Consider the following 18,121-nt stretch of genomic DNA (forward strand, 5'->3'; position numbering starts at 1 on the left):
ATGGGAATGTTGAGGAAATTGAAAAAAAAACATATTAACGAGCTATCAAAACAACCTATGACATCACAAGGACACATCGCAAGACGAACAACATCATCACATCACACCCCATCACCTCCTTAAATCACATCATCAACACATCATCACATCACCCAACAGCTCATAAAAATACCTCCATTTTATTGTGATGTCAAACACACACCCACCCACACACATGCACGCACACACACGTGCACACACACGTACATATGTTTGTAAATTGAAGCAGACTTCCAAAGGATGCTAACTATTTGATAAATACTTCTTGTAATAAATTGTTTCGCGATGTAATGTATTTTAAAATGATGAGAAATAGTAGGCAAACGAAATTGAATGCAATTATGACGTTGGTTTTTCTGAGTTATTTAACGGCCCTTCAGCACGGTTCTCTTCTAGAGACGCCCAGAATGTCCAGCCTGTCAGAATATTTGACCGATATCTTACATTTGGTTTCGACCGTTTCTGAAAACCAAAAGCCGAGTAGCCGAATTTGCAATTTTTGTTTAAACCATCACATTTTAAAAATCCCAAAATAATTGCTGACTATTATTAGTATTATGAAATCAATCAATCAATCAATCAATCAATCAATCAATCAATCAATCAATCAATCAATCAATCAATCAATCAATCAATCAATCAATCAATCAATCAATCAATCAATCAATCAATCAATCAATCAATCAATCAATCAATCAATCAATCAATCAATCAATCAATCAATCAATCAATCAATCAATCAATCAATCAATCAATCAATCAATCAATCAATCAATCAATCAATCAATCAATCAATCAATCAATCAATCAATCAATCAATCAATCAATCAATCAATCAATTAGCTTATAAAGCGCTACTTCCGCGATGTTCAACACTCTCCTCAATGAATTTTGAAAACAGATGGGTCTTGAGATCCGCTCTGAACTTCGCAAGTGATGGAGAAGTAGTCAGAGAAGTAGGTAGAGAGTTCCAGAGAAAAGGACCAGAAAAAGCAAAAGCAGATTTGGCAAAAGAGTGTTTAACACGAGTTAAGAAAAAGCGAAAAGAAGAAGACGAGCGTAAACCGGGGCGTTTAGGTTCAATTAATATAGCTGATAAATGCTTAGGAAATAATTTAGATTGAGACTTATACATGAACGTGCAAATTTTAAAAATTATTCTATATTTTATAGGTAGCCAGTGCAAGAGAACAAGATATGGAGATATATGAGAAAAGAAAGGGGCACGAGCAACTAGAGCAGCAGAGTTAAAAGCTTTACTTAAAGGATAGAGTATAGAGTCAGGAAGACCATAGTAGAGCGAGTTACAATAATCAATCCTAGATAAGACTAACGAAGTAACAAGAAGGAGAAGAGTAGGATCATCAAGAAAAGGCAAAAGTTTTTTTATTCTACGTAGATGAAAGTAAGAGCTTTTAGCAACACTATTAATCTGAGAAGAGAGAGACATAGTAGAATCAAAGATAAAACCTAGACTACGAAACTTATGAGAGACATCAAGAGTTTTAGAATCAGGTAAGATAATAGGAGGAATAGTAATAGAGTGTTTAGATTTATTAAAACAAATTAATTCAAACTTAGAAGGATTAAGTTTAAGACACATAGAGTCAGACCAAGCAATAATTGAAGAAAGACATAGAGATAAATTATGAAGAACACTATTGAAATTAGATGGAGGAAAAGAAGTATAAATGTAAGAATCATCAGCATATAGTTGACTAGAGAAAGAAAAGTTATTAATAATACGAGGTAGTTCAGAAGTATAGAGTATAAATAGAAGAGGGCCAAGGATAGAACCCTGAGGTACCCCGAAAGTAAGAGTAGAGGAGTTAGAAGTAGAATTATTGAGAAAGATGAAAGATTTATTGTGATCGCGATAGCGGTTAATACGTTTCAATTTGAACAAGATAATGAATTTACTCACGAATATAATCTCGAATTGTTGGGTAGAGAGGATTCGTTTACTGTTTTTTAAAGCTATTGAGATGTTTTTTTTATATTCGGAATATTCAGCAAAGTGCTTCAACTATTGGGCCTTTGGCTAAATTCACTATTGTTGTAAACGACTTTGTTATTGATGTTGTTAGTGTAATTTCATTTTTGTCTTTGTAATATCTATTCTAAATGTTATTGAAGATTTCTATTTCTGTAACGAATGGAAGAAAGTTTTGTATTAGTCATGTTTTGGTCTTGAAACAACATTCAAATGTCTTTTGGAAGCTGATATTTTCTTCGAAGTTGATCATATTTTTTGCATTCAATTAAAATATGTTTGATTGTGTGTTTGTATGCTATGCGCCCTTTAAAAAGATCTCAGAGGCGAAATATGTTGATATAATTTGGTAATTATATTTGCCAGAGTTTGGAGATGGCTTTTTATTGAGCCTCATCAAGTTTGTTAAATTAAAATGAGCTGTTAAGTTATTCAAAAATAATTAAACATTTTTTTGTGAAAAAACATAAATAGCTAATATTAATAAAAAATATGAAAATGAAAAAATAATCAAAAATAACGACAAAAAACATAAGTTACACATTAAAATAAACAACGAAACCATCAAAAAAAAACATCAACGTCATCAACAACAACAAATTCAACATTAATTTCAACACCAATATCTTTAACAACATAAACTAAAAATATTCTATTAATACTAAAAAACAAATCATGGAACAATTATGGGTAAAATATTGAATCGATTTAATCAAAAAACTCTTTGTTTACTTGTTTGCTGGTTGGGTTACCTGCACTAGATAGGTCGTATGCAGGGATTAGATTGTTGTTTGTCAAACGGTTTAGCAGAGCGTTGGCATGTTTGAAATTTGCAGGAAAATTCACCTAACCGCAGGCAAAGATTGAAAAAACTTGTAAGAAAACAAATAAACAAGTGCCTAGTGAACTTGTTTTCGAAGGCGAATTGATTATTATATTTCCAAGTTCAGTTTCCAAAATCTTTTGAAAAATGGATAATAAAACAAGATTTAAAAGATGACAAAAGCGAAACGTTGGTAGAAATAATAATTTTATCTCTGCATAAACCTTGATCACAATCTGCCAACGATTTTTAGAACCGTGGTTAGTTTTAAGTGAATTCCTCCAATAAGATGTACGTTTTTTAGAATAAAGTTTATTTCTTGTCCTCAAAGAAACCAGCCAGTTATTTCGATGATCAGTCGTCAATAAATTTTTGTAAGACCTTTCCATTTGTCTGCAGATTAGTTTATCCTGTCGACAATCATCGTCAAACTAAGGTGCCATGCGCTCACCTCTGTCGTAAATCACACGCAAAGGGGCAAATTTGTTGACAATTCTTTTAACTCATCATTATCTTTTTTAAATCATATTTAACATCGTCATTTTGGCATGGCCTGGGGACTGGAGAGGGCTTTGGCAAGTTGTTCTTCATTCACATTTTTCCATGACCGAACGTATTTATTAATTATTTTACAATATGTCTGAATCAATGTTTTAACTGTTATGAGACAGGGAATAGTAAAATAATAGTAGAATGGTCGTCTACAGGCACACACAACTCACAACTTTCAAACTGTTTATAAGAACTCGATCCTACTAAATGATTCAATAGCAGATTCATCGGAAAAAAAATAAAAATTTCTTCAACTTGTTACAGACGATCAATTAAAACTACAGAAACGACCTCAGCAGACATCTTATTGAACGAAATATGAACTGTCGCGATGATATGCAGCATTCTATCAAATTATTAAGTTACACTCGTTGTAATAACTACTCATCAGACTCTTTTGTCTGGGATGGTGCACACAAAACACACACGCACACAACACACACACGCACATACACAAACACAAACATATCAAAGAGCACGTGCTCACATATAAGTATATATTTGTACAACAAATAATGTTTATAAGTATCATATACATGTTGAACAAAACTACTAAAACCACACTACAAGCAGACAAACTTATTGAATGGATAAATGTACGTGAATACGATCACAAATTCACTCGTTCGTACGTTCTTTATGCTATGTTTGTATGGTCACATGTTCATGCTTAATGTGATTGTTAACATTAGCCAATATGAAGCATATTTATTGTTAGCTGACATCGTATGACATGCATTATAAATAATATATCTACAATGATTATGCGATTCGGTGACAAGCGTTGCGATAAAATATAAGTCACAATTGGCAGCCATTCATAAAATTAATCACAAAGAGAAAATATAAATAATATTAATAATAATAATAATAATAGATAATTTAACTGACAATAATTGTAATGTAACAGTACTACTACTACTACAACTACTACTACCACCCCCACCACTACTACAACAAAAACTACTATTACTACTACTACCACAACCACTACTACTACTTTTAAAACTAATAATAAAAATAGTAATAGTAGTAATAATAATGTTATTATTACTATTATCATTAACAATAACAATAGCAATAAAAACTATAACAATGACAACGTTGTCTCACCGACCGTCCTTTACTATCTACGCAGTTATATTTGGTTCAATAAATTATTTGAAACGTTGTAATTAAATGAGGCACGAGAAATGGTAATATTTTTGGCAATATTAAAATAGTTCACCGGCCATCCAAGACAGGCATGGGTGCGCTCAGTGGAGACGGACCTGCCCCTCATAAACCACGGTCCTCACTCAGCCTGTGGACTTGCTCATGATCGCTTGAAATGGAGGCACCTCGTGAAGACGGCAACGTCCCGTTATGGGGCACGCCCATAATAATAATGGGAACATCATTTTATTTTCATCATAAATCACACGTTAAAAAAATTGTTAATGAATAAAAATTTAATAAAAGTAAAATTGTTTTAAAACTAAGAATTAAAATATTCTACGAAGCTCGACATCCTAAAGAAAAATGCGTACAACAAAAAAGGATTAGTTCTAAATGATGCATTCAATTACTAATTAATATAATAATAATAATAAAATTGAAATCAACAATTCTTCAATTGTTGTCTTAATTGTTTTCCAATTAACAATATTTTTACATGAACAGTAATAAAAATACAACAATAACTTTGTTTGATTGAAACAACTACAACCACAACCACGACAAAAACAATGGTATCAACAATAACAACAACATTCACAACAACCACAAAAACAGCCAGAACCATAACAACAACATACACAACAACAACCCTAACAACAACAACCAGAGCAACCAAAGCAACCACAACCATAACAACAACATCCACAACAACAACCAAAATCTTTATCGTAGTCAGTAATTTTTTTGTATGGAGGCTGAGATTCTAATATTATTAAAGTCAGTCCAAACCCATCACACCGGATTCTTTCCAACAAATAAGTTGATTGAAGCATTAATTTAATGAAGACTAATTAAATAGTGTGCATAAACATCAGCTATTTGTAGTTGCTTACAGCTAATTATATATACAATGACCTATTACTCACGATCTCATTCTTAAGACAGTCTCTTGGCCTAACCAAACTGGTGCGGTTCTAACCACATTGCTTTATATCCGGCTTGCTGCGAATGTGCATTGTCACAAATTCGCAGAGCCGCATTTGTCATCATACAACAAACAAACATTTTATCAGATGTTAAAATAAAAATGTTCAGCGTGCAACACAGTTAGTAAAAATTACTTGAACAAAAAACTTCACGAACAACATTAAGAAGAACAACAGCAACGAATGTCTCAACAGAGTGCAACTTAATGAAAAGATATGCTGTGGTAACAAATTTTCAACTTTCTGAGGAATATATTGCATTACATTTTTTAAATGTCATGTTTCTATTTCCCTTTCTTTTTCTTTTTCTCTCTTTCTCTCTCTTATTCTTTTTCCTTCTCTATTTTTTATTTATTATTTGTCTCTCTTTCATGAGGAAGTAGAGTGTTCCCCAGCAATGCACCGGCAACATTAGCAGCAACATCGTTAGGCCACTAACAACCGGACAACAACAGCTGCACTTGACGACTGGTAACATAAAATGAAATAATTACAAAAATAAATATCGTATGATGATAATATTAACAGGTGAAAGCACTTATTCAAAATGATTGTTGACTGGTTGCCGGGTGCATTTTGATTGGAGGAGGTGAAAATGATGACGGTCCAGCAAACAACCGATCTCTCTCACAACATCGATGGAGATGTTTTGCGCAGCTACTGGGAAGATACTTTTAAAAGATGCGAACAGGTGGCGCCAATGAGGAACCAGAGTGTCGGAGTCACATAATTTTTATTTAGTTTGTTATAAAACATAAAAGTAAAGAAATTTTACTAAGAAAAACAGTTTCACTGACTGATTTCAAGTGTTTTTTAGAGTATTTTTATTTAATGGTGATAATGAGGTGAAATTATGATGCAAAAAGTTAAACATTTTCCAGTATGTATTAAGACATAAAAATAAAGTACCAAAAAAACAATTACATAAACTGGTTTGAGTGTATTTTTTATTTTGTAATGATATTAGGATGCAATCATGATGCAAAAGTTTTAAACGTTTTTATGGAGTTTGGAACCAGGAGTCGGGAGTTGGATTTTTTTGAGGGGCCAAATTAAGAGTGGGGTATTTTTCATCGGACTCCTCCGACACACCGTAAGGGACATAATCATTTTTACAACCTTGGTGAAGATACAGAGAGGCAGGGTTCTGCAACATCTGGAAGAGTTAGCTACGCAGGACAACTGCCTCAACAGAGAACAGAAGGGCTCTTTGGGGAATAAGGGATTAGTTTTCCAATGCCGTGAAAGAAGTCAGCGATTTCTTTAAAAAGTTGTGCTATGATAGGTCCAATGTTCTGAAACGAACTGAAATGAAGGGAGGAAGGGGAAGGTCAAAATATCTGCGAAGAATTGAACTGACGGCACCATAAATGAGCTAAACAAGCTTATAACAACAATTATAATATTAATTATAGGAAAATTAAAAGAATAATAATAATAAAAATAGTAGTAATAATAATAATAATAATAATAATGAAGGTAATAAAATTATGATGATAATGATTAAAGTTCTTTTGTTAGTAGCATGCTATGAAGATCCTAATTAATTTCCATAATAATAATTGTTTCTCTTTTTGTTATTATTATTATTATTATTGAATACATAAATAAGCAACTGAATGGATGAATAGTCAAATGAGTGAATAAACGAAGGAATGAATGAATGAATGAATGAACGAACGAACGAACGAACAAACGAACGAACGAACGAATAAATGAATGAATGAACTAATGAATGAATGAATGAATAAACTAATGAATGAATGAAAGAAAATATATACGTCTATGTTTACTCTTTTTAAACACATAACGCACGTATGCGTTATAGTTTTATGAGTGAGTAATAAAATTTTTATGAAGATTTAAAATTCTATTGAAAGGTTGTTTGTTGGCGCTGGCTTCTGCTGCTGCTCGCTCACTGGCGTGCTACTAGCAGCTGCTGTGAGTATTTTAAAATTAACTTTACGGTGAAGACGATGATGATGATGATGACGATAATGATGTCGAACATGATGATGATGTTAACGACGATGATGATGAGGATTTTGGGAAAGGTGATGTTATGGTAATGATGGTGAAAAATGAAAATGCTGCTGATATTGTGCAAATGATAAAAATGATATGATGATTAAACTTTGATGTTAACGACGATGATGATACTTACGGTACTGATGACGATGATGATGATGATGAGGATGATGAGGAGGAGGAGGATCACGATTACTGACGTGGCCTTAAAAAAATTGTGACCGACTGTGTTAAATCAACTCGTTGCTTAAAATGGTGAAAATTAAAATGGCACCAATGACAATAAGGACCAAATCAAATGGTGCTGCTGCCTGGAAAGTGACGGTAGAGATGCCATGTCTCGCAGAGTGTTACGAGCGCTGACCTGGTTCAAATTCAAACGCCTCCGTCCGAAAAACAAATCACAGTGCATGCAGATGTGTGCGTGCGCCGTTCGAAGCCGAAGATGCAATTTTATGGCTCTAGAGTTTAATTCCAACTAAGCGATGAGTTCTATAATAAAGGACAACAATATTTATGAAAATTATTTGTGTAAAAGTGGATGATATGATGATGACGTTAATGATGATGACGACGATGGGATGATAGTGATGGCGAAGTTGCAGCCAGGAATGATTTAAGGGTGAATGTTCAAAGAAAGACGTGCTTTTTATTTTTAACGGAATTATTTACATAGAACATTGTGCGTTCTTTGACTTTGATTTCTTTGTTCATTTGTTTCAAATGAATTTAATGTTTGTAAGTATGTGTGTGTTTGTGTGTGTGTGTGTGTGTGTGTGTGACTGAGTGTATGCTTGCATGTAGCTAATCCAAACAAAGACGTATGTATGTATAGTATTTTCCATTTGAAAATAAAATTAAAATTTATAGTTGATGGCTATTTTAATTTATTCAAAATGAAATGTTACTCATTGCAAATGTGATGTTGTTTTGACGTTGTTTCACCGATGATCAGCATTAGTGCCAATGAAGTTCCATTCAGTTGAGCGGCAACTTAACAAAATGAATTTGGAAGTTTTTTGACACCAAAATAAACTTGAACTGTATGTGCGTTGCAGCAAGACACCTTCGCGAAGACATGCGAGATTTAAATAAAAGCATGCTTCCAATAATGAAGCTCTCTTCAAAAATGTCCGTCATAATTTTTCTCTCTGGCAGATTTATTACCGAATTTTTTTTCTTAAAAGGGTTCATTTTTTTGAGAACTCAAGTTCAAGCAACTCACAAAATTGTTGAACAGATGAAGAAATATTATAGTTGTTGTTTGATGTTTTGTGACGTCAGCCACACAGATTGCTGTGCAACTTGTCTCTTCATCCAATCTCATGTAGGTGATAGTCCGCCTCTGCTACAGATCAACAAAACTGTGGATTTAGTTACAAAACAACAAAACAAGTTTGCCGATCTAAAGCGTTATTTAATTCAAACCACTGCACCCCATTTTGATGAGTTACTTGACTGGCGGCTTTGACTCAAAATTACAACATCCTGGTGCTGGTTGAAATATTCAACCTCATCGAAATCAAAAATTTAAATATTTTGAGATCGGAGTTTTTAAAATATTTTAACCTCCCGCGAGTGGTGTGCTGGACCAACGCTGAGCATGATTTCTCATCGGTCAGGGAAGTCCAACAAAGTCACGTTCAATTAAACCAAAAACACATTTTGAGCGTTCTAAAATGCTCCAGACATGCTGAATTAACTTTCACAAACAACAACAACCAATCACCAAATAGTTAGCACGCACATGCTTCTTCAGTTGAAATGAAATTTACGTCGGAAGCAGAATCGCGAGTGACAACACAAACAAGAAATAAAACATCCATGACTTGAAGACGGGTGGGTGGAAGTCGGTGCTGGTCTGTTCAGTTTGAAGCAGAACAGCATGTGATCGTATATTGCATTCGAAGGTACATTAGCATTGTTCTTCATCATTGTCGTTATCAACAACATTTCCATCAATGTTTTTCAGCTCGTCATAATCTGAAACAAGAACTTCACCATTGCTATCATCATCATCATCATCATCATCATCATCATCATCATCGCCATCATCGTCATCATCATCATCACCATCCTCATGATTTTCACCACCAATCCAACTTTTCATTCTCACCATCATGAACGGCGATTGTTGACGTTCTCCATTAAAACTCCCAGCCAAACAATGTTGTCATTACAAACATAATTATCTGTCTGGCTGATGAGCGCGCACAACGAGGCATCATCACATTACGTGACATCACATTAGATCACAACACATCACATTACATAGCACCACATAATATCACATCCCATTACATCACATCACATCCCATTACATCACAACACATTACATCACATCTCATCACATTACATCTCTAATTAATTGCCACATAACTTATACAATAGCGTGCAGCGTCAGAGTCTCTCAAACAATTAAGACGTCTGACTACTCAATGGAAGAAGTAGGTTATATGATCTGATCACATCGTATAACATCTATTATATATCATCACAGTAGATAACATCCTATTATGTAACAAACATCATGTAACATTACATCATATAACACTACATTACATTATATAACATTACATTACATTATATAACATTAAATTACATTATATAATATCACATTACATTATATAACATTACATTACATTATATACCATTACATTAAATTACATAACATCACATTACATTATATAACATCACATTACATTATATAACATCACATTACATTATATAATATCACATTACATTATATAACATTACATTACATTATATAACATTACATTACATTACATAACATCACATTACATTATATAACATCACATTACATTATATAACATCACATTACATTATATAACATCACATTATATAACACCATATAACATGAAATAACATAATGCTACATCATACAACATTGCATTACATCATATAACATAATAAAACATTCACATCAGAGCCGTCATAATTGACAACCTTCGTTCGCAGTAATTAACACTCAAGTACAACCACAGTGAATATGGGAATATTATAAAAGAGTTCTTCTAAAGTAGAACGTTGTAACGCTACGTATTGTAATATAATGTAATGTGATGTACTGTAAGGTATTTTAATGTAATGTAATGCGATTTGCAATCCCATATGAGTGCTACTGTAATTGTAATGCGATGAGATGCATTGAAGTGTTATGGGATGTATTGTAATGTGCTATGATAAAAAAGGTATTGTAATACGATGTAATGTAATGGGTTGTAATGTAATGTGATGTATTGTAATGTGAGGAATTGAAATGTAAAGTGATGATATTTGTGCGTAACAACTCGTCCTGCGCTTTCAAAATATGTTGCTGCTAAAAAGATGTAAATGGACAGGCACGCACTTGTTTGATGTTAATTGATGTTAATTGACATCAATTAACATCAATTAACAATTTTATCAATTAACAATTAAATTAATTGTTAGTTGCTAAAATGTTAATTGAAATTTATTGACCATCCAGCGAAAATTCATAAACATGCATTCCAGCAGGCACTATATGTTCGAAGAATTAATTAGGAATGAGCGAACCGCAGAGGGCACATGCAGTCAATACGTTCCATTCTCTCCCACACAACATTATTCATTGATATTTCACGACAGGCAGTTTGTAATTATTCAGTAAAGTAGCACTCGTCTGCGATTGTAATAAATGAAGATTGAATGAAAATTTTTCAGAGATTTATTTTATAAATATTCTTCCTAATAAAAGTTAATTATATATTTAAAGTTGGGCATTTAAGCATCGTAAAGATATTTACTTTGTAAAACATCGGAATTGCTTTAGTGAAGGGCATATTGACTCTTCAGTTTGAGCCCATTATAAATACATTATGTTATGTTATGTTAAATATTTATATTTACAATTGAGAATATTATTTCATCACAGTTACAATATTATAGAACATTTTTTCGTGGTTTGAGCGTCTGAAACGGTTGATGAAATGAATCTGTGGAAGAATTCATAGCACACATTAATGATTTCAATTTGAATCAACCAGCACAAAACAGGAGATGATCATCTCTTTCTTAATTTTTGTAATAATTTGTAATAATTTGAAAATCTTCTGAAACAAATTTGAATAAATTATTATCGTTCATAAATAAAGTTGCTTAGGGTTGAAAGGTCAACGAAAATTTTGTGGGCAGTTCAAATTTTTTTCAACTGTTTTTATTTGATTTTTCCAACAGGTCGTCAGATGGACATGAATCAAATGGAGAATCTGCAGCCTATAACGAGGTCTTCGAAGGCCTTCCACAGTGATGGGTCTTTCTTTACTGGATAGCATTGTAATTGTCTTCATAACTTTCGATTTATGATGAAAAAAAATTAAAACTTCATCCATCAAATATGAATTATTTATTATCTTTTTTATGATTCTTTTTTAATACTTTTAAGTTCTGTGAAAAACCTTTTCTTTTTATTCGATTATTTTTAGTTTTAACGGAAACCGGCAGAAATTAAAGTTCTTCAAAAGTACATACAGAAATAAAATGAAAAACTATCTGGAAAATTTATTGACTTATTATCAATAAAAAGCGATGAATGAATAAGTTTTATGAAATGATATTTTTATTCTTTTGTTGGGCGATATGTTTGAAGAGCTCTAATAATACCAGTCTATTAATAAATAACTTTTATAAACGCTCTACTTAGCGTTCGGCCACATACACAACGTATCAAATCGATCACAGAAGATGGTATAGAAATATCGAAAAAAGCTTTTTTGTTCTATCATGCTTAAAATAAATGAAAATTTTGGTTTTGAACTCAAGAAACTTGATATTGATTTAAGATCAACCGTTAGAAAAAATCGTTATATATGCATATGGGATGAAATAACGCCAGTGGCTCTTTGTTGAATGTTTATAATGGCCGTGAATGCAGTGGATGCCGGCAAAAATATATTGAAAGCACAGTCTTAGCATTCATCAATAGAAAATATACACATTCATCTGACACAACGTGTGTGTGTGGTGTGTGATATATATATATATATATATCTGTGTGTGTGTGTGTGTGTGTGTGTGATGAATATTGATAAGATATCATACAAATTTAATTGTCGGTATGATTTGAAGTTTGAAGTTTAAAGGGCAATACACAATACAACAGGATGGCGGCTCTGTCTCCCTGTCTGTGTGCTTGTACTTCCCGCTATAAATTATTATCTGATATTTTAAACCTAACCACTGATCAGAGAGATAAACATCAACTGTTGACTAACTATAATTTCATTCCAATAATTAGATTGAATGCCATCTGTCAGCATGAAACTCAGTAAAAGTTTTGCAAGACGTGCGGTGGCTTATGTGGCACAAACTTTTGTTTGTAATCAAGCTGGTACTGAAGAATATGCATGAAACTCTGCTTCATAATAAAATAATATATAACTGTGAAAAGTCAATAAACAACTATTAAATAAATATTTAAAACCATTATGAGTATCCATAAAGATGTAAGATTCAATTAAACACATTCCGATTTCAAATGAAAAAGATTTAAAATAGATATAATTTTTCTTAATTAGAAGCATGAGAAACAAAAAGCCGTGCGTCTTGCATTTAAAAATGTTATTGGCTAATAAATTATGTCGTTAAATGCTTTAAATAGCAGTTAAAATGCATAATAGAGACACGTGTTGATTTATTGGATGAGAAATTGTAATTCTTTCTTTTATTGATCTTACTTTTTTTACTCTTTTCTTCAAGATTTAGTTACACAATCACCAATTCTTTTGAAAAATAAGTCATTTATAGCTCATCAACAATAAAATACGTCAACAAAATTCTGCTGACCCTTAATTTGGCCAAACAACAAATGTTTTGCTTCTTTTTTGTTATAATGTAATTTAAACATTAAACACGAAATCGTTCTAGTTATTATCAACCTTTCTTAGAGATCAAGAAAAAAATCTTTGTTTTCAATTAATTAAAAGTGAGTTTTACAAAATAGTAGTAAAAAGTTTATTTATTGAAATACAACTTTCTTCAAACACTTCAAACTGAACAATAATTTAAAGAAAGCAAAACAAACAGTCACTAAATAAATAAATACAACCAACTACTAACTAGTTTTTATGACATGTTGTGGTGCAGCAGACCGACAAGCAAGTGATGATGAGAGGAGCTGCTGTACGCGACAGAGGACGAGACATCAGAGTTCAACGGGGTTTCTTGAAGTTAGTCCGATTGTTATTTCTTTCTTGAAGTTTTTTAGTTATTTAATGTTAATCCAAGTTTTTTGCCGACAACAAATCACATTATAATAACAAAATCAACCGTTGTTCAAGGTTTGATGACAGCATTCAAAGTGATTTACAAATAATCTCATTTGAGGCGACAATGGAAATATCATTAACACAAAACTCAACTCATTAAATTTTTGTTAATTTAAAATTTTTCGAGTTGAAGCTTATTAAAAATAAAACCAAAGTTGGGCGCGCATCGAAAGCGCATGCGGTATTTTTGTTGATGCGCAGAAGTCTCCCTATGTTATTCCAGTGGAGCAAATTTTTGATTTCAGTTTCGAAAGGCGAGCAAGCAGTTGCAGCCAGCGGTCCAGTCAGACGTACACTCCCTCCTTCCTTTGTGCAATTATAAATTAAATGAAGAAATAATGGGGAAGATATAAAAATCCGCTGGATAGTCGGGATTTGTCATCTACGCTCTTATTTGTGCTTATATGACTTAATATAAAACATGCATGATATACACTACTTAAAATATATACAAATATAACTATATATATATATATATATATGTTTATATATATATATATATATAAATATATGTATATATATATAAATGTATATATACGTATATACCAGATTGCAATTGTGAACAGTGACAGCGGAGGCCATATATTTTATTACAACTCACTTATAAGTGGATAGGTTAAGTACGTATGCACAATTGCACACAAATACACACACATATATGTATATATATATATTATTCATTTGTGTGTGTGTATATATATATATATATATATATTTATGGGTGTGTGTGTGTGTGTGGTGTGTGTTGTGTGTGTGTGTGTATGTGTGTGTGTGTGTGTGTGTGTGTGTGAGTGTGTGTGTGTGTGTGTTGGAAGGAGACCATATTTTATACAGTACTGCATGAATCCTACCGAATTGTTGGCATTAATCGCGAAAGTGCCTTGACTTCCATCAATAATAATTGCATATATATTATATCTTATATATATATATATATATACATATATATATATATATATATATATATATATATATATATATATATGTTGGGAATAGACCATAATTTTTACAATATTCTAATTCTACCGAATGTTTGGCGTTAATATGTTTGTAGCTCGTTTTTTCGATTTTTCTCACTAAAGTTTTTTGGTGAACGTTTAGTTTATTAAAATTCAAAATAAACTTATTTTTCGAATTCATGCTGCAAATAAGGCCATATTTCGATGCCGAATGAATCATCATCAGTGCTCAACCTCACTTCCAACCCGGCGCTTAACCAACAACAAAAACAAAGAAGTAATAAAAACTAGCATCGTAAATAGTGACAAAGAAGAATATGATGCTATCGATGAAGAAAAGGAGACCAAAGAAGATGACCAACCAATTAAGAAACTTGACACCTAATTGGCATCAAAGTTCAATTTTACAACACCAAAGTTAATTTTTCAAACGTCAAAGTTAATCTTGACAAAGTCAATATTTCCCTATATATACAACAAGGAGCACTGACGATGATTCATTCGGAATCGAAATATGGCCTTATTTGCAGCATGAATTTTAAAAATAAGTTTATTTTGAACTTTAATAAACTAAACGTTCACCAAAAAACTTTAGTGAGAAAAATCGAAAAAACGAACTACAAACATATTAACGCCAAACATTCGGTAGAATTTATAGAATATTGTAAAAAATATATATATATATATCATTTTTATATATAATGATATATATATATCTATATATATATTATAAATACATATATATGTACACACAGATAAATATATTATTTATGGGTACACAGATATGATACGTAAATACATACTTCATACGCATGCATTGTGGATTTTCCCAAGCGCACCTGTAAGAATTGGAACGCTGAAGTAGAAGATGATTGTGAGAGCGATCAAAAAAATAGTTAGTCAACCTAAATGATCATATTTATGAGTTTGCATTTGATGTGTTGTCTCCATGAATACGCAGCATAATAAATTATAATATTTCGCACACAGATATTATAATTTATTATGCTGAATTTATAATTTATTATACAAATATATCTAACCCTTATGAAATCAGCGTCATAAGAATTTCAGTGTCTACTCTAATTTCTCAAGTCCCTAGGTTTATACTCTCGCTCGTCTTGTTTTCAAGATAATAATGCGAATGTTGGCGTACACACACATACTTATAAATGAATGTATGTATAAATAAAAGAAAATCCAATATATATTTTTACAATATAACTATTTATGTATCTTATGTTGTTATATGGCTACATCTAAGAGCGCGCGCGCACACACATACACACACACACCCGTCAAAGCTCAAGTGGGTATATAAATTTAATATATAATTTATATAAATATATATTTAATTGAAACACAAAAACTTTGTAATTTGTTAATGAACAATTTCTATCCTCCCTCGTTCATATTTCAAATTTCTCGCACTCCACGAATGTTTACAAGTAAATTTTTCCTCATCCGTGCCAGTTTGCACTCTTGAGGTCCAAACCCTTCCACCTGGTTAACAAAACATCCAACAAACAAACGGAGAAGCGAACGAACAAACAAAGATCTGCCTATCTTAAAAAGTTCAATCGCACAGGGCTCTATGAAAGCCATCTCTATTATTATAACAGACCGTGTTGATTTATAATTTGTGGTTGTTACTTTCAAAATCAATTTTTTCCATCGAAAATTTGTTGGTGAAAATAATTTCGAAAGTTTTTATAAACAAAAAAAATAAATAAATGGAGAACGTTAAACATTTGAATTAAAAATTAAACTGAGCAGACTTCATGTTTAATTAACTGCTGCAAATAATTTTAAAAACTTAAACAATTATGCTAGCGACCTTGAACTTACGTCAAAGAAAATTTGTTTTAAAACGAAATTTCAATGTACAAGTCACCGTGACAACAGCGAAACCCGCGCTAAGCATGATTGGTTGTTAGCGGTGGGGAAAGATTGATAAATCTTTTTCTTCACTAAACTATTTTGTAAAATTGTTTAGTATAAAAACCAACATAATTGTCAATAAGTATTATTTGCGTTAGTGCCGGATCTGTTTGAAAAAAGATCTCTTATATATATTTTTTTCATATTTTATGACAAAATTTTTAAAGATGGATGCGCTTTTAAAGCCATCTTATGTTGCTACCTCTTAAGGGTCCTATACACGATCCCACTTGCGTTCAGGATTGCCTGCGCGGGGGAGGTACGCGAGGTTTTGATTGAACAAATTTTCGCCAATGCACGTCACAGACGTTTGTTCGCTTTTTCATTCAGGCTTGTATCTTGCTCAGTGTTTTGTGTCAATATTCACAAAAAAAAAATAAAATGATATATTCCCTATAACCTCAATATATATTTCAACAGATAAAAACTATGAAGTTCTTACAGATTCGATGTCAACTCTCCTTCCATTGAAGCAATACCACCCTCGACAACTATTAACTGTTCAAATGCAGAACAAAATTCACGATATATTAAGTAACAAGAATAACCTAACCTTAATTTGGATCCCAAGCCACATTGGAAATGAAGGTAACGAAAGAATAGATAAATTAGCCTCTCAAGTTCACTTGGATCGTCCACCGATCATTCCAAAACCACATCACGATATAAAGAGCGAAGACAAACGACCTCACACATGAAAAATGGCAAAAAGATGGAACAAGATAATAAATGTTTTCAAAGTAGTTATGCCCGAATCAAATAAACCCAAAAATGTCAATATCAATAAGATAAGTCGAAATAACCTCAACATGATAAACTGATGAAAACTCGGTCATTCCAAAATTACCCATTCGTAGGTATTAAACAAAACAAGACCTCCACTTTGGGAGAAAGGCAGTGCAATCCAACACATATTAATAGAATATCAAGCATATAAGAAAAAGCAGGAAAAATATCCAGAAGATATACACTCAATTTTTAAAAATAAAAACATAGTAAGCCTAATATCATACATTACGAATATAAGCATTTTCAACAACATCTAATTGCCCTGCTTTTCAAAAAAATTCACAACAAAAACCAGATACGTAAAGATAGGCTACCAGATCTAAAACTTCGTAAAACTGCAGAAGAAGAATTAACTTTGTAAATGATGTCAATCAAATTATTGAATTTAATAACATTTTCTTGCAATTTGCTGACCGTGTGCACTTCAATAGCTAGTAAAGACCTCCACGCATTTTCTTTCAATTATTATTATTATCATTACATAAACATATGGACCTGTGCATACTTAAACGTGCGAGTTGTTTACAAAAAGATGAGCCAGTGTT

The 18,121-nt window shown here is 32.1% G+C and overlaps 2 protein-coding genes across 2 annotated transcripts; both read left to right on the top strand.

Annotated features, from left to right (window-relative positions):
• Positions 1-5,652: 5,652 nt before the first annotated feature.
• Positions 5,653-11,870, top strand: HELRODRAFT_182823 (hypothetical protein; the record flags this gene model as incomplete). Its single annotated transcript, XM_009033548.1, has 5 exons — positions 5,653-5,671; positions 6,571-6,801; positions 9,971-10,026; positions 11,070-11,212; positions 11,798-11,870. 5 exons carry the CDS (start codon positions 5,653-5,655, stop codon positions 11,868-11,870), a joined length of 522 nt encoding a protein of 173 aa, XP_009031796.1.
• A 5,109-nt stretch (positions 11,871-16,979) lies between these two features.
• On the top strand, positions 16,980-17,485 carry HELRODRAFT_182824 (hypothetical protein; the record flags this gene model as incomplete). The annotated part of the gene is made up of 2 exons (XM_009033549.1): positions 16,980-17,046; positions 17,208-17,485. The coding sequence occupies 2 exons, from the start codon at positions 16,980-16,982 to the stop codon at positions 17,483-17,485; spliced, it is 345 nt and encodes a 114-aa protein (XP_009031797.1).
• Between the last annotated feature and the right edge of the window lie 636 nt (positions 17,486-18,121).

The sequence above is a fragment of the Helobdella robusta genome (assembly GCF_000326865.2).
Source record: "Helobdella robusta unplaced genomic scaffold HELROscaffold_93, whole genome shotgun sequence".
NCBI lineage: Eukaryota > Metazoa > Annelida > Clitellata > Rhynchobdellida > Glossiphoniidae > Helobdella > Helobdella robusta.